The sequence below is a fragment of the Corapipo altera genome, unplaced genomic scaffold (genome assembly GCF_003945725.1).
Source record: "Corapipo altera isolate COAL_440 unplaced genomic scaffold, ASM394572v1 268, whole genome shotgun sequence".
NCBI lineage: Eukaryota > Metazoa > Chordata > Aves > Passeriformes > Pipridae > Corapipo > Corapipo altera.
The window spans coordinates 9,872,353-9,892,913 of NW_020884901.1; the positions used below are offsets into that span (position 1 = coordinate 9,872,353).

Consider the following 20,561-nt stretch of genomic DNA (forward strand, 5'->3'; position numbering starts at 1 on the left):
TGGCCTTGCCTGGCATCAAGCTTGTCGTGGGAACAAGCTCCGTGTCCTCTTCACCTGTTCTGAAGCCTTCAGGCCTCAGCAGCTGCTTTGTCTCCTCCAGCAAAGCCAAATTCATCCAGCTTCTGGTCACACTTCACCTTTTTGGGGATGTCACACAGCTGTGAAGAAACTGCAGGGTGGGTTCCAGCCAAGGTCAGCACCTGGCCTGGCAGGATGGTGACCTGGGCCAGGAGAGCCGGGACTGGGCTCTTCCAAACCCCCTCCTCTTGCTGCATTTCCAGCAAAGCCACAATGGGACCCTCACTGCAGAGCCTGGGGACAAAGGGGTGACACAGCACCCACTCCTTAGCACAGGGCTGGTGTCCAAGCAGGCAGGGACTGATTAAACCCTCCAGATGTGGAATTGCTCAGATGATCCCTTGGGTGCCCCCGGGTGTAGGAGCAGCACGGGGCTGACCCACCTCAGGGATGCTGCCTTGCCTGGCCAGGCAGCTGGGCAGGACACAGCCAGCAGCAAAGCAAGGTGGAAAAACAATTTGGCTTTTAGATTTGTACCATTACTGGTTTACATTCCTGAGCATGGAAGAACAGATTGGTTTAATGTCCAGGGCTCAGCTATGGAGGAAAGACGTGATCAATTATTCAGAAGAGACTTTCAGTCTCACATCGGAGGTTTGTCTCCTGTCTTCATACATCTCAACTAAGTGCCATTTCCCTGTGGCACAGGGCATAATGCAAATGGAGAGGCTCTAATTAGCACACCCAGGAGCCCAGTATTTGTCTGTTTTCTGCTACTCCTTCAACGAGCCCAGCAGCTCCCAGCCAGGCTCCAGGAGCACCCCTGGCTGCCAGGAGGTTTGGAGTGAAACTACACAGCTTGGAAATGGACTACATGTTTGAACAGAGGGGAAGAGCCCTCCTGGAGCAAGGCAGCTGGGTTCAGGTTGGCAGACCCCTCATCCTTCTGGCTCATAACCCGTGGAGCCCATCCTGCCCCAGGCTGGGAGATCCCCTCAGCAGCCGGGCACAGGGAACACATCAAATCGGCCACTTTGTCACTTTGTCACAGCACGGGTGTGTGACAAAGTCTCTCAGTCGACAGCAGGTTTGATTCAACCTCTGCTGAAGGCACTTTTGGTTTTAACTGTATCCTCAGGAGGCAGATGGCCCAGGATGGGCTCAGTGAGGGCAGCCAGAAGAGCTCAGTCATCTCTGGAGTTAGTCGGTACTCCAGACCCATTCACCATTTTCTAGGGAAAGGGTCCCGGACTGTAACTGCCTCTAAATACAGACATTGAAGGGGCTCAAATCTGGCTTTGTCAGAAAACAAAGCTCTGAACTGTGCTGCTGCTGCTGCACGAGGTGTTTGCCCAGAGCAGCTCTGAAGCCAAGCAGACTTTGGGGGAAGGTGGGCACTCACCTGCACTCCCTCCCAGGCCTGGCCCCAGCTCAGAGCCTTTCCCATAACCAGCACCTCCCTCCTGGAACCAGCCCCAGCAGAAATTCAATCTCTCCAGCTCCACAGGCAGTCTGTGCCTCCACAGAAGCCCCTGGCTGTTCTGCCTCCACTTCTAAAGCCACTTTTAAGTTTTCTTTGTGAGAATTAATTCTTTGCAATAGCAGGGAACAGCCTCCAGCAACTGCAACGTACTCTGCACAACCAAAATCTGCGTCAGAGACCTGGATGATCCTTGCAGGGAAGGTTTCCAACTGCTTCCATTGCTTGTGGATGGGCCAGGGGCTGGCCAGAGGTGCAGCCAGGCTGGGTGGTGTCACTGAGGAGGGAGTTGGAGTCCCCCCGGGAACAAAACACTCACTTGGGGTTCTGACACTTGAAAATACCATTTTGTTTGAGAGGGAACTGCTCCCTGGGCACAGGCTGCACATTTATGGACATGCTCCATCCCTGGAAGTGTTCAAGGCCAGGTTGGACAGGACTTGGAGCAACATGGTCTAGTGGAAGGTGTCCCTGCCCGTGGCAGGGGGTGGAACTGGACGAGCTTTAAGGTCCTTTCCAACCCAAACCAGTCTGGGATTCTGACAGAGGAAAACATGATGAAGGGCGGGTAGAGAAGGAGAAGCCTGTGCCAGGAAAAGAGAGAAGGTTAAATGCAGAGAACAGGTCACAGTTCTCAGCATTTACAACCACCACAGTCCTTGGTGGTGCCACCAGACACGTTCCTGGTCTCAAGGTGCTGCCCAGCCCTGGTCATGCCTGGAGGCATCGCCAGCAGCTCACACTGACATCAGAGAGCTCAGGGAAGGAGGCAGCTTTGAGGAGTGCCTTCAGTGCTCTGGTTGGATGATAAATCCCTTCAAGGCAACAGCACCTAGAGCTTGTGCTGAGCAGGAGTTTACATAGAGCAGGAATCAGCTTAGGTATCCAGCCAAGTGCAGCTACTGGCAATGACAGATGTGAGACAGGCAGAGCAAGCACCAGGGGACGTCTGAACAGGGTCCAAATCCCACCAACTGCTCCAGCCCTGGGGACAGAGCACTGGAGATTTCTTCCCAGCACTTGACAATACCTGGAGTGACTCCTGCTGGGGTGAGGAACTGGAAACCATGCACATTTCTTTGCAAGTCTGAAAACTGCACATTTCTTTGATATCAGCAAAGAGAAGTTGGGCTCTTACTTGCTGACAACTTTCTCATTTAGGACCCAAGACAAAGAACCACAGAGACATTTCAATCCAGCAAAATAACTTTATTTCACAGGGCAAATACAGCCAAGTGGTGATTCCAGAGTTGCCCAGAAGTGTCAGCTCCATGATCCATCAGTAAATGTTCTGCTGGTGACTCGAGGATGCAGCTCCGTGGCCACCCCTCACAATCATTTCTTAGGTTTAGATTTCAAGTGAAAATACATTCAGATTTGCTCCTGTCAGAGCACTGCTCACGAGTACGTGGCTGGCAGTCACTGAGGAGTTAATTACAGAGTTACCTGATTGGTATGAAAAGAAAGCAACGCTTCGACCCACGAACCCCTCCCTTCTGCAGTGCTGCTGCTCGGGGCCTTCTCAGCACACGGAGGGGACACACCCCGGCCTTCCTGGGGCCTCCACAGGAAAAACAGCGACTAAAACACAGCAGCAAAAACCAAGGCAGCTTTGAACTGCCTCTCTGCCCCCCTGCCAGCTTCAGGGATCAATAACCTGCTCCTGGCACCCAAAGGAAGGAGATGCCCAGGGCAGCCGCCCCTCTCCGGAGCTCCAAAGGGATCCGGGCACAGCACAGGCACAGCTGAGCCCGGCCCTGGCTGGGGAAGGCTGAGCTCTTGCTTCGTTTCATGTAGGCGTTGTTTTGGTTTTGTGAAGTATTAAATAAATAAATACAGCTGCTGTAGGATGGGGTGCAGCTCCGAGCCTCCCACGCTCTATCCCGGCTCCCCCGTGCTGCTCGCCTGGCCCTCCATGCTGGGCACAGTCCGGCGCTTCCTCAGCTGCATGTCTTCATCCTGAGGGAAAAGAGGGAAAGAAAGCACAAATCAACCCTTCAGCATCCTCTCTGAGCCAGATAAAATCCATCCTCTTCCCCTCCACCAGCTCGGATCAGCCCAGCAAACAAAACCATCATTCCAGCTCCTCACTCAGAACACTGGAGCCTCTTTACACCATCACATGGGCACCTTCCCAAACCATCCATGTGCTGCCACTGAGAAGCTGTTTGTGCCCAGCAGGACAGGCAGCTTCACCTTTCAAACCCCCTGGCCACAGTCAGAGCAGCAGGGGCGTGACCTGGCTGAGCTCTGCTGCTCAGGCTGGGGGTCACACCTGCTCTCACAGTGCAGGTTTGCCTTGGGATGGACCTGCTGTCCCACAGAATCAAACCACAGTGGCTGGAAGGGACCCCTGGAGGGTACAGTCCACCTGTCTGCTCTAAGCAGGGCTCACTCTGGTGCTGGAGCTGGTTCTGCAGGGCATCAATTTGCTTTTCATGCATCTACAAGGATGGGTTTTCCACCTTCTCCCTGCACAGTCCTTGGTGGGTCTCAGCTGTGTGTACAGGGCAGGATTTCCCAAAGCCAGGGAGGGTTTACTTTAGCACAGGTTGTGCCTGTCACCTCTTGGCTTTTTGCTGGGCATCTCTTCTTCTTCCACGACCTCCTCCTTATCCACCCTCAGGCAGCTCCAGACAGCTGGCAGATCCTCCCTTCAGCTCCTCTCTCCCAGCTGCAGGAAGCAGCTCCCTCAGCCTCTCCAGCCCTCTCACCTCAAGAGCAAACCCACAGAGCTGCAGGGCCGGGATTTAACTGTGGGCAGGTTTTGCCATAGGCAGCACCACTGTGGCACCACTGGCCCGAGCAGGGTGAGCACGTGCCACTCAGTGTCTGTACCAACAACCAACTCATTTCTGTACAGTCCTGCCAGCCAGTCCCTCCCAGGTGCTTCTCTCAGCATCCTTCCCAACACCTCCACCTCACACTGTTCACCCAGGGCTCAGCAATGTTTCCAGGGCAGTTCATACCGAGTCAGAGTCTTCTTCAGCCTGGTTGCTTATGAAATCCAGATAATCATCCTTCTGGTTGTCCAGGATTTCTTCCTCGTACTCAGTCTGGTAGTCTGACTCGTCTAAAGAGAGAGGAGAGAAAAAGAACTGGGTTTAACTGGCAGGCAGAGAAGACTGGGAGAGGAACCTTTGCCTCCCCTGAGCACCGGGGCAGGTGAGTGCCAGAAAACTGGCAGCTCAGTGAACGGGGACTGCTCAAACACAGAGCTCAGCTCTCCAGTCACAAAAATAAACCGTGTCCTCTGTGTGAATTGGTGTCCCAGAACCCCCCAGAATCCAAGGGACCCCCAGCAAGAGCAGCACCTGGTCCATGTCACTCTGGTGGGCACTGGCTGCCCAGCCCGAGGGACACAAGCACGGGCAGTGGGGAGGTGCTCCCTGCTGAATGCCCCTCACAGCTCAGCTGCTGTGTCCCACCCCTCAGTCCAACCAGACCTGGGAACACCTTCAGAAGCCTCTGAGCTGCCAATCCAAGCTCCCCTGCACACACACTGGCTGCAAGCAGGGGTCCCAGGCACAGGGGGAGCAGAATAATTACGTGCTGCAGAATTCCTGGGGCAGAATAATTGTGACTGTCTCACAGTCACAATTTCACAATCCCACAGGGGACAGTAACATTTACACTCCCTTCCTCCAGCAAATTAACATAATTTAGGGAAGCTCAGGAGCTGTGCACAGCAGCAGGACACACCACCAAGCCACTTCCAAGGAAGGAGACACATCAGGGCAGAGCCAATGCCTCTCCCAGCACCTGGAGATCACCAGGAGGGTCTGTAAAACAGGCAGCAGGAGCAGTACCCAACAAGGGCATGGAGTGACAGGACAAGGGAGAACGGCCTTAAGATGAAGGAGGGCAGAGTTAGATGGGATATTGGGGAGAAATTCTTCCCTGTGGGGGTGGTGAGGCCCTGGCACAGGTTGCCCAGAGAAGCTGTGGCTGCCCCATCCCTGGAAGTGTCCAAGGCCAGGTTTGAGCAACCTGGGCTGGTGGAAGGTGTGCCTACCCCTGGCAAGGGGTGGGAGTGAGATGAGCTTTAAGGTCCCTCCCAGCCCAAACCAGGCTGTGGTTCTGTGACTCTCCCTGTGGCAGGGCTGACTCCCCACAGCAACTCAACACTCAGTGAACGTGCTGGGCTGGGGCCCATCGGTGGCTCCAAGTTCACCCCCCAACACACCAGCAGCCCCTGCAGAGCCTGTCCCACCACAGGTGACACCAGGAGACATGTGAGCAGTGGGGCAGAACCCCTGGCAGGCAGCACCTTCCTGCTCTGGCCCCCAGTTCTTCAGAATGCAAGTCAAGGCATGGAAATGACATTTTAACATTAGCACTGAAATCACTGTGTGACACCAGTGCTTCCACCCCTTTCCTCAGTTAATTCCAGTGTGCTCTGAGCTGCTGAAGCAATACCTGGGATTCGCCCCACTGGTGAGGAAAGTGGCTCATGTTTAAACTGGATCCTTGATTAAGTCTTTCTCCAGGGAGCTGTCAATAGCATCTGCTCCACGCTGAAGGCAACAGCACAGTCTGTTCCACAGCCTTTTCTCCCAACATGGTAACTACAACCAACTGCTAGAACATTGGGATTAAAGGCATTTGGTCTTTTGTATTTTATTTTTAATGCTTTTTTTACTGTGGATCAGAGAATCATTGTTAGTTTCTACGAAAACCACTAATGATAATCTTTGATAAAACAACCCAAAGAAACTGGTGTGAACAGCAACAGACACAACAAACAAGAGTTTGGAGTTTACACCTCCGATAAATCCGACTGCCATCAAAACCAGATTCCTTGATTTCCCCAGCACTACTCAGCATTTAACAGGTCTTTCTACAGATACGAAATCCAAGAGAGGAGTGTCCCTTCTCACATCCTTCACAAAGCACCTCTGGGTGCTGGAGAGGGGAAAGGAGCACAGGAGGTGGCCCTGCTGTTCCCAGACATCTCCTTCCATGGCCCTGCTGTCCCCAGACATCACCTTCCATGGCCCTGCTTGAGGCTGAGGCTCACAGTGACCACTCCTGGGCAAAACAAAAACTCCCAGAAGCATCAAGCAGGACTGAGGCCTTGCTGCTCTGTTCAACTCACCAACACCCAAACAGCTCAAAATCGAGCCAGCCAAGAGGAGGTTCCACCATGGAAAGGTACCTGAGCCTGCCCAGAGCAGGGAGAGCATATTCCCTGCAGGAAGAGCACGTTTCCACACCCAGAGAGCTGCTTTGTGCTTCTGTAGCTGGTGGCATTTCTTTTATATGGACCTAATTTCTGCAGGCAACCCCCAACCTGAAGGCAAATGGGGCTCTGTAAACCCTGGATGTAAATCAGGAACCTGGGAGCTCAGCACAGCCTCAGGTGCACTAGTGCCTGATAAATGTGTATCTGCAGAGGTTTTGGGATGTCTCCTGCTTCAGCTGTATTGCAAACCCAGGCATTTGACACCACCATTAACACTTCTCTTTCATAAATCCTTTTCCCCAAATGCCCATTGCTACAAGTGCTTGATGTCCTTCAGCCAACCCTGGGCCTCAGCAACCCCTCCCAGGTGGGAGTGTGACCAGGGATGTGACAGAGCCACCCTTGGGGATGGCACCTGTGCTCCCCTGGCCACAGCCAGGGCTGTGAGAAACACAATTAGAGCTGAGCAGAGGGATGATCCCAGCTGGGAGAGCGTGTGGAGGGAGAACAGGAACAGGGGCACAAACACTGCAGTGACTCAGCTGTGAAAGGAGCTTCTGCTGTGCTACAGACAGCTGTGCCCTGGCTGTCGGGTACTTGGGTCCCTCTGCTCAACCCTGCCTGAGGGACAGGCTCCCCTTTTCAATTTTTAGATGGTTTTAGTCATTGCTCTCAGTTTGTTCAAGAGTGGAGAAGAAACTCCACTGCCCTTTCCCCCCCAAGGACAACACACCTGCCCCTCCAGGCCTCTCACCCTCTGTGCTGACCCTGCCCTGTCCATCAGAACATGAGCCTTTCTCTTTGATTTCATTAGAACAAATTATTGACACAATTCCTCCACCCAGCCTGACACCTGCAGTGTGCTGTCAGAACAGGCAGAGCCTGTCTCAGAGTCTGAGACCACCCTCAGGAAGGGATTTCCAAGGAGAACAAAGCTTTCCCCTGCTCTGACAGTGCAGTTTCACAGCCCCCCATCCCCTCACCCACGTGGGCCACAAACTGTCAGACCACCTTCCCCACCACACCCCTAAGCAGACCAAAGGCTCTCCAGCACACAGGGAGCCACCTGACAGCCACGAGGCCACTGCCAGGGAGGTGTCACCCTCCATCTGCTTCCCCCGTGGCTCCAGGGACCTCTTGAGCAAAGCAATGCCATCCTGGAGGCACTGTGTGCTCAGGGGAATGTCACTACAGCCTCTGCCACCCAAAATCGTGAGTCACCCACAATGTGAGCACAAAGGATCCTTCATGACACAGTGCCCACATGAATGACTCTCCTGCCACCCTCTCCCTCCTCTGGACTCTCCACAGCCAACTGATTTCAGCATCCACGAGGAACATGTGGCACCTGCCCATCCCACCCTGTTCCTGGCAGCCCCTGCACAGCCCCTCCTCAGCCCAAAATGTGCCCCATCTGCTTTCTGAGACACATCCCTTTGCTCCCCTCGTGTCCATGGCCTCGCCCAGCAGAAAGCAGGATGTCCTAATGTGGGGAATAATGAGGAACTATCTAAAGCAGGAGGATCTGTCCCAGTGCACTGGTTAAATCTTAGCAGGTCTCAGTGCCTGAGCCTTAAATAACCACGTTCCATGATCTCTTCACTCTTATTCACAATGTCTGCTTCAACCACATTTGATTAATATTTTCTTCATAAGGCATATGATTGTAATTAGCATTTCAAATTACCACAGGGACATCTCTACAAACAGTCACAGATGGGAGCACTGCTAACTTTAGCTTTCCCTCTGCAGGAACGAGAATCAGGAGGAGGGGAAGAGACTGTTCAGAAAGAGCTCCAGCCCTGGTGACACACTCAGAGGTTTCAGGCCTGCAAAGCTCTGCTCCTTTTGGTTACAGGAGCTCCAGTTATGGCATAAACATGGAGCTGCTCTGCAGGGCAGGGCTGTCACAGGGCACTGTCTGGTGGAGGAGCTGTTACCTGCTCCTCATTAGTTCACTGGTGCTCCCAGAACAGGAGCACACAAAAAGCAATGGAGCCAGTGAGTCACTCCTGATCCTACTCACGACAGCACGGAAAACATCCTTCAGGGAGAGCTTTAACTCAGGCAGAGCTTTAACCCAGGCAGGGCTTTAACTCAGGCAGAGCTTTAACTCAGGCAGAGCTTTAACTCAGGCAGAGCTTTAACCCAGGCAGAGCTTTAACCCAGGCAGGGCTTTAACCCAGGCAGAGCTTTAACCCAGGCAGGGCTTTAACTCAGCCTCCTCCCACCTCCAGAGGGCACGGACCGAAGGGCGAAGCCACTGCAAGGACAGGTCCAGCCCAAGGGGGACATAAACCTGTCTCTGCATGAGTTGCTACACATTATTTCACTCAGATGAGACCTGAGCAGGGATTACTCCCACCAGGAAGCCAGGCTGGAGCACACCAGTAACGGGCTGACAGCTGATATCCTCCCACGGAAGGACATCCCACTGCTGGCCTCTCCCGGGGAGGGGGACACAGAGGGTCTGGCCTAGGCACAGCTGCAGGAGGGGCTCTGAGGGAAGCAGGGCCAGCCCACCATGGCCAGCAGTGCCCAGCAGACACTGGCACTGGCAGCCAGCCCTGAGCTGTCCCAGCTCAGAGCACGGGGAGGTGAAAGCAGTCAGGAGGCACAGGAGGAGTCAGCAGCCATCCATCCCTCCTCCCTGCCCTTCCCAACACTTCCACAGCACCAGCAGATCCCCCACTCACCGTCTGCCACAGGGGCCTTCACGGGCTCGATCCGGGACACGATCTCTGCCAGGTCTGTGAAGGAGGTGGTGGGACAGGTCACGTTCTGAAACACAGGGGGAAGTTTTGGGTGTGTTAACAAAGATACACAGCAAAATCCAAACAAGTCAAGACTGTAAAAATGATATTGAACAGACAAAGCTCCAGACACATAAATTCTCCACAACTGCCCCCTCAAAAACCATTACTCATCAGTGAGAAATCCTCAGAACAGCTCTCCTGATGCAGGTCTGGTGGTGGAGATGGGATTCCCAGGTGCCAACAGTGGGACACACTCTAATGGCTCCTATTCCACCCATGCAACAAGAAGCCTCATTAAAAATTTAGCAAACTGTAGAAAAGACCCTAGAGACAAGAACCAGAGGGTCTGGGCCCGGGACAGATGATGTTCACATCATTTGTTTGTCCTCCATCACTGCCACTTTATAAGGACTGGCTGGGCCAAGTGCATCCCCCAGGGAGGTTTTGCTTTCCCTTGGGAGAAGGAGCTCCAGTGCCCAGGTAGGACACACACGTGGTCCAGCCCTCAGCTGCAGGGACAGCTGGGCACTGAGGTCACCAGGACCCCCCTGGGGGCCCCATAAGCCACAGAGCTGGAGGTGCTGCAGCAAGAGCCTGAGGTACATGCAGAGAGACACATTTCCCACTGTAATTCCTCTTTCCAATAAACCCTTTCTGTTTTCACTCTGTCTCACCCAAGCAGTGGGCAGAGTGTTCTCTATTTTGAGAAGTCCCTGCTCCAGTCTCTCCTCTGAGAGGAACTTTGGAATTTAAGAACTGTTTTGTTTTTCCTGTATGCCATGAGTGGCCCCACCTGCTCCTCGAGACCAGGCACAAGGTCACCAGTGGACACCTGAACACCTCTCCCCTTTCTTTAAACCCAGTGATTATAATGAGTACAACATCAGCCCCCACCCCAGAGGAAAGGGATGGGGAAGAGCTGGCAGAGGGAACGTTACTGGCACTGGGAATTGCTGTGGCAGTCATCCTTCCAAACACCCAGACCTGCCCACGTGCTTCCAGGAAGGGCAGTTTTCTAACACAGGGTTTTATGAACAATTCTTTGCTCTTCTGGCAAGAGCACGAATCCTATGAATCATACAACCCCTGTGGGGTCACAGCAGCAGCCCATTACTGCTGCAGCAGAGCTCTCTCAGTTGACCTTTCATCTATGACTGACTTTTGATGTAATTTAGAGCAGCTCCAGCACTGTGTGGATCCAGGACAAACAGCTAGTGGGCAACGGTGGGCAGAGAAAAGCCCACAGGGAATGAAAAGGTACCTGCATGAAATGGAACAGCAGCAGCTTAGGACACACACTTCCAAACACAGAGAGGCTGGGGAGCTCGGTGTGACTGTTAAGGAACCGCCAGGAAGGTGAGTCAGCCCAGGCTCATTTTGAACATCCAACCTGAATGGTCCCAGGGAAGCATTTGCAGAAGGCTCTTTCCCAGGACAGGGGAGAAGAGCTCCTACATCTTCAGTCTGTGCCATATGACTAAATGATTCTGTAAGTGAGGGACATGGGCACTCTCTGGCCACCACACAGACCCAGCGATGTCCGAGGCCATCCCCGGACTCTCAGATCCAAGGGGACAAGGTGGTTGCACAGAGCACTTGGGCAGCGTGTCCCTGGGAGCAGGGAGCAGACAGGGACTGGCTCTGGATGGGACAAAAGTCCAGGGCACTTTATGAACAGCTGAACAAAATCCTGTAGGAACATCACCAAGAGGTGCCTCAGGAAAACCACCAGCAGCTCCTGAGGTGAGGACTGACAGGAATGAAGTGTGGCCAAACCCACGGGAGCATCTGCCCCTGTCACTGACCCACAGATGGTCCCAAGGTCGGCCTGTTAGAGGACACTTGGGGAGGCAGCTGCACCCAAAGCCTCAGCACTAGGACTGGAAAACCACTTGTGGGAACCAGGTGTCTTCCCACACTCATCTGATGCTTTACAAACAGGAATGTAATGTTTAAGTGCTTCCTCTCGCTACTTTTAAGGACAAAACCACCCTCCCATCAGATAGCACAAAGCAAAGAAGTGTCTCAGATCCACCTGAAATCTACTCTACTCTCAAACTTTTCTGATATTTCTTTTTTTCCAAGGAGGAAAGTATGCTCTTTGGCTCAATCTTTAGGAAATAAATTAGAGGAGAAAGACAGTTACTATTGTAGTCCGCTGGATTATATTTAGCTTTGACTATGAATAACACCTCAGTAGACAAAACTTCCCCAAGGAGATCCAATTAACAGCACTGCAATATTCTGTGCTGGGGAAGAGTAAGGGCTGCTCAAAGTGAGGTTTATATAAGGTTCCTGTTGTTTATGTCTTCAGTATTTGCATTTTGGAGACAAGATAAACAGGGGCTGAATGATCAAAGCAAAGGAGAAGTATCTAAATGATTAAATATCTGGATTTTTAACTAAAAATTCGATGCTCACGACACGGAAACAAGACGATAATAAATGGCACTTGGCTCTCAGATGTTGAACACTCCAGAAATAGATGAAGAGCTAAAACACATAAAGCATCAAAACCTTCGTTAATCAAAGGCAAGTCAAAAATATCAGCTGTTATCCCTGGAAGATAACAGAGCTAAAGGACTTAAGTGACTCTAATGGACTAAGAAAAGCAAGACAAACACCCCAGTGGGAGCTCCAATACTTGTTTCTTCGTAGAAATAAATCTACGGGAACAAAAGTCAGATGAAAAAAAATCTTGGTTTTTACTGGACTTTGAGGACAAGCAGATGATCCCTCAGGTCCCTGGAGCACAGCCTGGACTGGAGTCCCAGCTCCTGCCCCATAACCCAGGGGTTTGGTGAGTCACCCTCCTGGCCCTGTTATTTCCATACTGAGCTTCTCAGCACTTGCTGCCTCATTATCAAGTGCAGTGACAGGCTGTGTCTGCACCCAGGAGGTGACATATCTGATCTCCAGGGTAGGGAAGTGCCACAAAACCCAGGATAGATGTGCTAAATGTTCAACCTGCTGCTGCCTGCACAGCTCTGACACCACGATTCAGCTGAAATATTCCCCTCAATTACTGTATCCCATCTAAAGGGCAATTTTAAAAGCAGTCTTCTTTTCAAGAAGCATTTGTTACAGCAATGAATATGTTTGAGCTTGTTACTAATTGGTGATAAAAGTGAGGCTGAAGTAGGACACAGCTATTTCTGAGACACACACAATTTTCCCTGCCTTGACTTCTCCTTAATTAACACACAAACCCAACACCAGCCCATCCCATCTGATCATGAGGTGTCAGAGGCAGATTGGGGCCCATCTCCTGCAGCTCACATGAATGCACCTCCTCACCCAGGTTATCTTCTGTCCTGGTTTGGGAATGGTATTCATCCTCCCAGCAAGAAATCACAAGCTGAGGAGTTTTGGGGCTCCTCAGTCTATGTGGATCACCGGATACATTCCCCAAACTCAGTCCCTGAGTGCTCCTCCCAGAGCTGCTCACCCTGCCAGGCAGCTCGGGCAGGATTCATCTGATGCTGGGAAGTCACCAGTGCGAGTCCCCTCAAACAACCAGAGCTGAGGGCACCTTTCATCTCCTCCCAGCACTTCCATTTCCATTCCCTCGGTGACTCACAGCCCCAGCTCTCCCCTCTCCTGGCACACGGGGCTCTGAGGGCACCACTGTGGGCGTCAGCCCCCCTCAGCTCTGGACCCATGTCCACCCCTGCCCTTCCTCTCACACCTCCCTCCGAGCCAAAGTGCTCCACCACCCACCTCTGGAGAGCTGCAAATCCTCTCTGTCACTGTTCACCTCAACTGACTTTTCCCAGAGAGGCTCACTACTGTTATGATTCATTTGGGCCATCACTTAAAATATTACTGCTCGCTTCCCTCTCTCTCTCTAAAAGACAATAAAGAAGAATCACTGGGTAAAACATGAAGTCTTTGTAGCACTTGGGTTTCAAATCAGAGGGATTCAAAGGAGGGGAAGGATAGTGAGCCCAGGTATTATAATATACTACCCAATTCCTCAAAAAAGTGATAACTGTTTCTTTAAAGCAACTGGAACTTCCCCAGCCCAGTCAGGCTGCTATGAACCAACTCCAGAGGCTGAGCTCAGCCCTTAAGCATTAAACCAAGAGATTTTTACCTACTTGTGAGCAGACATCTATAACCACACAGCAACACCACACAGCCTGTGGATTTACCATCACCAGGAATTTACAGCAACTGCTTGGAAGAGTCAGACTGGGCAGGACAAGGTGTGTGACACCCAGGACCTCCCCAGCTCCACAGGCCTCCTGGAGCCTCAGTGAGGGCTCCACAAAATGTCTTTGGAGCAGAGCAGTGAGGAAGAAAAGCAACAAATCAAGAAAGCTGCATCCCTGCAGGGATTTTAACTCTTGGCTAAAAACACATCTCCAGTGAGGGTTTAAATCAAGTTTTCTGAAAGCACCCGAGAATTATTTGAGTCACATCCTGAAAGCCAGCAGTGGCTGAGATCAATGCCAGCCATCCTGATTCACATCCTTTGGGAGAGAGACACATCCCTGGAACAATATCCAGGTACCACCTCAAGCTTGTGGCACAAGAATAAATGAAAAATAACTCTCAAAAGGTTACTTGTGGCTGCCCAGTGTTGCTCAGGGAGAGAGTCCAGATGCACATGGGTACCAGTGTGACCCTCACCTGAACCCACAGACATCTCCTGGGTGCTGCAGGGCACAGGCACAGCCTCTGCTCCAGGAGCAGCTCAGCCAGCAGTTCTTGGTGCCCTCATGGCTGCTGATGCACAGGGGGAAGGAGAAGGGAATGGTGGGCACTGAAACACAGAAACCTCAGTTATGTGCCTTGGAAAATGCAGGTTCCTGGTGAAATCCTGCCTTCCCTCATAGAACCATGGAATACCCTGAGCTGGAAGGGACCCACGAGGATCACTGAGGATGCCCTTCAAGGACAGGTATGACCAATTCCAGGTTCCAAACACAGTATCAAGGACCTGTTAGAACAAAACAGCAACAGGAGAGCTGCTCTTCAGAGCACTGCAGCACCTCTGGGGCTTTCAGAGCCCCCACCGGAGGACATGGATGGGTCTCTGCATGGGCACTTCAGGAATCAGGGATGGACAGGCAGTGTCAGGGCTCAGGTTCTGGCAGAACACACCTTGGCCACGCTGGTACTGATGGTCAGAGCAGTGCAGGACCCTGTTCAGCCAGGGTGTGGTTCAAGGAAAGATATTTCTGAAGAACTGATCCCGCCCCTGCTTGCCCAAAATACAGCTTTCACTAATAGCTGTGAGCTCACAGAGAGGACTCAGGGCAGTCAGCATTCCCTCTCCAGCCCTGAGCAGTTCCTTGCAGGAATAGTGAAGAACAGTCAAGCAGCTCTTGCAGAATAGTGCCTTTCACTGAGCACTTACATCAGTTTTGGATTTGCAGATCTCTTGCCTATCCTTTAGCATCTTGTCAAGGACTCCACTCCTGCACCAGACATTAAATACTGTTTTCCCGTGCTGATATCCCACTTCCTGCAAAAGAGTCAAGAGAGAAAAAGTAATTAATAACTAAAAAAACCATTATATGTTATCATCTGCAAATAGTAGGGAATCCAGAGCTCGAGCCCAAAGCCAGGATGACTTCTGCTGCCTTCCAGCCTTGGCTACATAAACTCTCCAGCCCAAAACTGGGGGAATAATGAAGGAAACAAGGTTCGATTTTAAGTCCAAACACCAGCTTCAGTATCCAATGAAAAGTGCACTATTTTGACAGCACTGAATAATGCCACAGAAAGAGGAGCTCAGGATACTGAATATGCCCTTCCAGTCCTGGCTCTGTCTTTGGAAGAAGGTAACAACCCATATACATGTGTCTTCTCTCCTCTTGGCTCAAGAAGAGCCAAGGAAAAAAAATTTCCCTGCAAAGAAAGGGCTCCCATAGAGCCCTGGTTCCAAAATCTCTTGAAATAAGTTAAGCCAGACAGCACTGAACATGCTGGAGGAGTTTGCTGGAGCAGAAAGGATGGCAGGTGGACACCACCAAACCCACACACTCCACGTTCCTCTCGTGTAAAAGTATAAAGTAATTTGTGCTTGGAACAATAACATGGCACTGCCATTAACAGGGAAACAACTGGAAGAAATAGATCCAACACTGCAAGTTTTACTCTTTTTCTCAAAAAGCAGCAGAAATGGTGCCGAAAAATCAAATGGAAAGGACAGAGCAACAGCTTTTGGGAGCCCTGGATCCCAGCTCCTGGCAGCAGCACTAACCCTTGTGTGGCAGCTCTGAGTGTGGGAAGCAGCCCTGGCTGAGCTGGTGTTGTCTCTCCTCTGGTTTTTGGATGAGGGTTCAAAGCATGAGTGGCACCCGGGGTGGAATTCACCTCCTGTAATCCATCCCAGCTTCCCAGCCCAGAGTGGGTGTGATTACTCAGGAGAAAAAGGACCTGACAGCTCTGGGTCAGCCTGATCCAAAATAACCACGAGAAGCTGAGCTTGGGGCTGACACAGAAGAGGGGTTTGACAAGAAGAGGAGATTTAGTTCCTTGGAACTAAACCATGGTGCCCATTTCTCTTTTCTGTAAAATCCAGGCACAAGGTTGAAAATAAAACTCCCCCTACTTCCCAGCCCATAAAGATAAAGGAATGCCTGGATTGACCCTTCCTTTAAGGTCAACACAGTTTAAAGTTCCCTTGTGGACAGAAGTTATTCAGCTCCAGGAGCCAGGAGGGTGCTGCCCCTCCATCCCTGCGGTGTCTGCTGCCAAGAACTGGCTCACAGACAGTGACATATTTGAGTTACTACACTTTTTCAAGTTTTATTCCACTGACTACATTTGCCTGGTGTCTTTACATCTCTTTAACACCACCACATTAGACAGAACAGGGATGTGACAGCTCACGATGTGTTACTGTGATGAACTACCAGACCTGTCTGTCAGGGTTTTCAGATCAGCCAGGGCACTCCAGAGCAAAGAACATTATTTATCAGCAAAGTCTTAGAGCCATTGGCAGCCAGCAGTGTTTGCCCAGGAGCCAAGAGACATCAAATAGCCTAGAGAAAATATTTGTAGTGGGGAAATCAGCTGGTGGTTTGGAACAGCTGCTGTGTGTCCTAAGGACTCTCCCAAATGTGAGTCTGCAGGGCTACACTGTGTTCCTGGGTTTGATCAGTGTTTATAAGCCAGAAAAATCAACCTGCAGCCTAAGGAACACCCCAGCTTCTCACTAAGCTATAAAGGAGATTGACTGAAAGAAGAAGTGGTGGGTTTCCAGCCTGGGAGAAGAGCAAAGCTCTGCAGATACACCTGGAGGTGGAAGATGCCTGCATGGTTAAAGCAGGCAAAGAATGGGAAGAGACAGTAAAATCCCTTCCACATGGAGCCAGAATCGCTGCTTCCACCTGGGCAGGGACATTTCTGTCAGGATTGTTGGATTCTGTCACCAAGACAATTCCCTGCACACCTGGAGTCAGCTCTGCCCACGCTGGGTTCTGACACTCAAACAAACACAACCCCATCCCAGCGCTGCACAACCTGGTGGCACCTTTTTTACAATAACCACTGGCACCAGTGCCATCTCCCGACCCTCTGTTGGGTGCAGAGGAATTGTGGATGATGTTTCATTACCAGAAGTGTTGAAACGTTTAACAGAGCCAGGTATTTTCACTCTTCCCTCCATTTCTGGGATTCACGGCCTCCCCAAGAGGCTTCTGCAAATCCTTCACGCAACAACAAGGGGAGACAAACCCCAAGAGCCCAGAGCAGCTCAGAAAACCCCAAGCTCAGACACCCAAGAGCTTCTCTCCGAGCAGCTGAGCAGGAATTGCCACGGAGCAGAGCGAGGCAACTGATCCCTTCACAGGTCATTATATAATCGAGATCGCAAACTCAATTTGTGCCGCTAATCCAATCTCCCGGCCGGGATATCATTCCACAGCATTATTCAGTGTCAATTATTCACTCTGTGCCAACTACTCTCCCCCAGCCCTGGCAGTAATTAGCAGCAGGAGCCAGCAGGTCCGTGTGGAGCAGGGACAGGGGGGCACTCACACAGATCTCGTCGAACTTGCCGAAGTCCAGGGTGCCGTAGCGGTCGATGGGGGGCCGGATGTACTCGCAGTAGTCGCTGTTCTTCACCATCTCCAGCTGCCTCACGCAGCACACGTACGCCAGGCGGGTCTGGATCTCGGCCATGTTCAGCACCTGCACACCAGACACACCAATCATGAGGAACTGAGGAATATGGTCTGTGCTCCCAGTGGAGAACGAGCGGGTTATCACAGCGAGGCCTTCACACATCAGCACCTCCATCTGTTCCCCGGGCAGTGTGGGCAGGCAGACAGTGAGTCTCCATTATCAACAGCACGCGGGGAATTGCCTTCAGAATTGCTGCAGTTCAAGATTGAACTGAGTCTTTCATTGCAGGGTAGCTCGAGAGGGATATCTGTGCTGGGGTGAGAGGGGCACGGTGATGCTTCAAGGCAGAAATCAGTGATGCCCCAGCCCTAGAAGTGTCCAAGGCCAGGTTGGATCAACCTGGCCTGGTGGAAGGTGTCCCTGCCCATGGCAGGGGGTGGAACAAGATGATCTTTAAGGTCCCTTCCAACCCAAACCATTCCGTGATTCCATGATTCTCTGCCCCCTCCAGTGCCAGGGCAGAGGTTTTGCAGAATGGTTGAGGTGAACAGGGATGATCCAGTCCAACCCTCCTGCTCTGGCAGGAGCAGCTGGGGTAGGGTGTCCAAAACCATGTCCAGCTGAGTTTTGACTATCCCCACAGATGGACACTCCCCAATTTCTCTGGTTGGCCAGTGTTTTGCCACTACCAGTAAGAAGTGTTTTCTGGTGTTCAGAACGAATCCCATATTTCCATGGGTGCCTACTGCCATTTGGGCAGTTGGAATGTTTCCCTGGGTTCTACTGAGAAGGGTCAGGGCCTTCCATTTTCCACCACCAAACACTCCTGTTACACACTGGGAGCAGCAGGGTCACCTCTGCCAAGGCCCAGGGCACTGCACACCCACACCAGCTCCCACAGGGAGACCAAACCTTCTCAGGGAAGTGAGTTATCCCGGAGGAAAACTTCAGATTGCAGAGCAGTACCCACAGTTTGCAGTATTTTCTCCAACTTTGGGAAACGCAAGCAAGTACTTTAGTTCTAGTTCCAACTGAGGAATGCAGTTGGGAGGGAAGAAAACAAGACAGTATTCACTTGGGGGAAGCTGCTGAGCCAGGTAATTTAGGAAATGCAGAATAAGGCACAGAGTTGGCCTAACCACATGCAACAAGAGATACATAATAATGATAAAATCATGCTCTGCAGCCCCACATTTATCAGTTGTACTTAATTACTGCCTACTGCTAAAATAATCAGTTCAGAGACACACAGGATAGAAACACTGAACTGGAGAAATTTACTACTTTTATCGATAAAATTAATAAATTCTCATTTTATCATAACTAATGCACCTCTAAGGACAGGGCTCTTTGCTCTAACAATTCTCCCAGCCCCTTCCCACACCACTGCCTTCCCTTGGGTGTCACTGCCCAGCTCTCCTCACCCATGAAGGAGAGCCCAAACCCAAAGAGACGATGGTCTGTCACCCTGAAGGAACAAGGGGAAGCTTCCACAGTACCTTGACTTTCTCAGCCAGGGGGTTCCACCTCTTCCAGAGCAGCCACCACCCGGACAGGCAGTCGCCATAGTTGGTCAGGTCGGTCTCGTCGCGGCTGCCCACGTCGATGGCGATCACCACCTTGGCCCCCATGGACCTGGCGACGTCAGCTGGGGGCACAGGGGGTGTCAGACACAGAGCTGTGCCCTCGTGTACATGGGTATATAGCTGGGTATGGCCATGGCTCCAGTGTAGAACCTGAGGGGTGTCAGAGCCACCACTGCCAGCCCTGTTGCTGCTGAGGGCACTTGGGGTGTTCAGCTGGAGAAGAGGAGACTGAGGGGAGAGCTCATGGCAGTTCCAGCTTCCTGGGGAGGGGCAGAGGAGGGGCAGGGACTGAGCTCTGCTCTGTGGGGACCAGGGACAGCACCCAGGGAATGGCTGGAGCTGTGTCAGGGCAGGCTCAGGGTGGATCTCAGGAAAAGGTTCTTCCCCCAGAGGCTGGTTGGGCACTGACCAGGGTCCCCAGGGCAGTGGGCACAGCCCCAAGGCTGCCAGAGCTCCAGGAGAGTTTGGATGATCCTCTGGGGCACAGGGTGTGACCCTTGGGGATGGGCCTGTGCAGGGCCAGGAGCTGGACTCAATGGTCCTTGTGGGTCCCTTCCCACTAGGAATATTCTGTGATATATATGTATATATGAATGTATGTAAATGGCACAAATATATAACCTGAGGAGGTGCCAGAGCCACTGCTGCCAGCCCTGCTGCTGCTCTTATATAAATATATATAGATATATATGTATATGGCTTGAGTATATAACCTGATATTGCACCTACCACAAGTGTCTCTGAACAGCCTGAGATAGAAGTGGTGGAGTCCCCATCCCTGGGAGGATTTAAAAGACTTGTGGATGTGGCACTTGGGGACAAGGGTTAGTGGTGGCCTCGGCAGTGCTGGGGCAACAGCTGGACTCGATGATCTTGGAGGGCTTTTCCAACCTAAATGACTCTGTGCTTCCATATAAACGTGTGTAGGGCCAGGAGTTGGGATCAATGATCCTGATGGGTCCCTTCCAACTCAACATGATTGTGTTTCTATGTGATTCTATGACTTGTAGCAACTCCGCTGAGACCATTTCCCCTCAGAGAGATTCCCAACCCACTCGCTCCTTTTTATGGGAGCAATCCCAGCGTCCTGACCAGGCCCCTACATGACCTTAGGGTGAGTTCCCATTGCTGAACTGCTGGTGAAATCATTCACAGGGTATGTTCTGGCCTGGATTAGTGGCCCTGCTGTCACCAGAACCCATGTGAAGCAGCAGCCAAACTGTACAGAGGGATCAGGAGACAGGAGATGGGACACACAGCAGTTACACCACATTAAGGTATAATGGGAAAGAGCTCATTAAACCCTCACTAATTCTACCTCATTCTACCTCATTCTCATGAGAACGAAAGACCTGGGGGACCTGCAGAGAGAGCAAGTGGCAGTGGCCTCACAGAGGGGAGTCAGCAGGACCAGGTCAGCCCTCAGAGAGAGGGTGACAAAGGGAAGGAGCAGC

At 51.8% G+C, this 20,561-nt stretch overlaps 1 protein-coding gene across 2 annotated transcripts in view; it reads right to left on the reverse strand.

The window, feature by feature from the left end:
• Positions 1-2,686: 2,686 nt before the first annotated feature.
• Positions 2,687-20,561, reverse strand: part of PNPLA7 (patatin like phospholipase domain containing 7) — a 133,170-nt gene continuing 115,295 nt past the window's right edge. For both annotated transcript variants that reach the window (XM_027649990.1, XM_027649989.1), the window contains exons 31-36: positions 19,021-19,169; positions 17,435-17,587; positions 14,805-14,912; positions 9,380-9,464; positions 4,468-4,571; positions 2,687-3,457 (exon numbers count right to left, since the gene is read on the reverse strand). In XM_027649990.1, the coding sequence (XP_027505791.1) occupies positions 3,377-3,457; positions 4,468-4,571; positions 9,380-9,464; positions 14,805-14,912; positions 17,435-17,587; positions 19,021-19,169 (680 nt within the window). In that variant the 3' untranslated portion in view covers positions 2,687-3,376. The remainder of the gene's footprint in view (positions 3,458-4,467; positions 4,572-9,379; positions 9,465-14,804; positions 14,913-17,434; positions 17,588-19,020; positions 19,170-20,561) is intronic.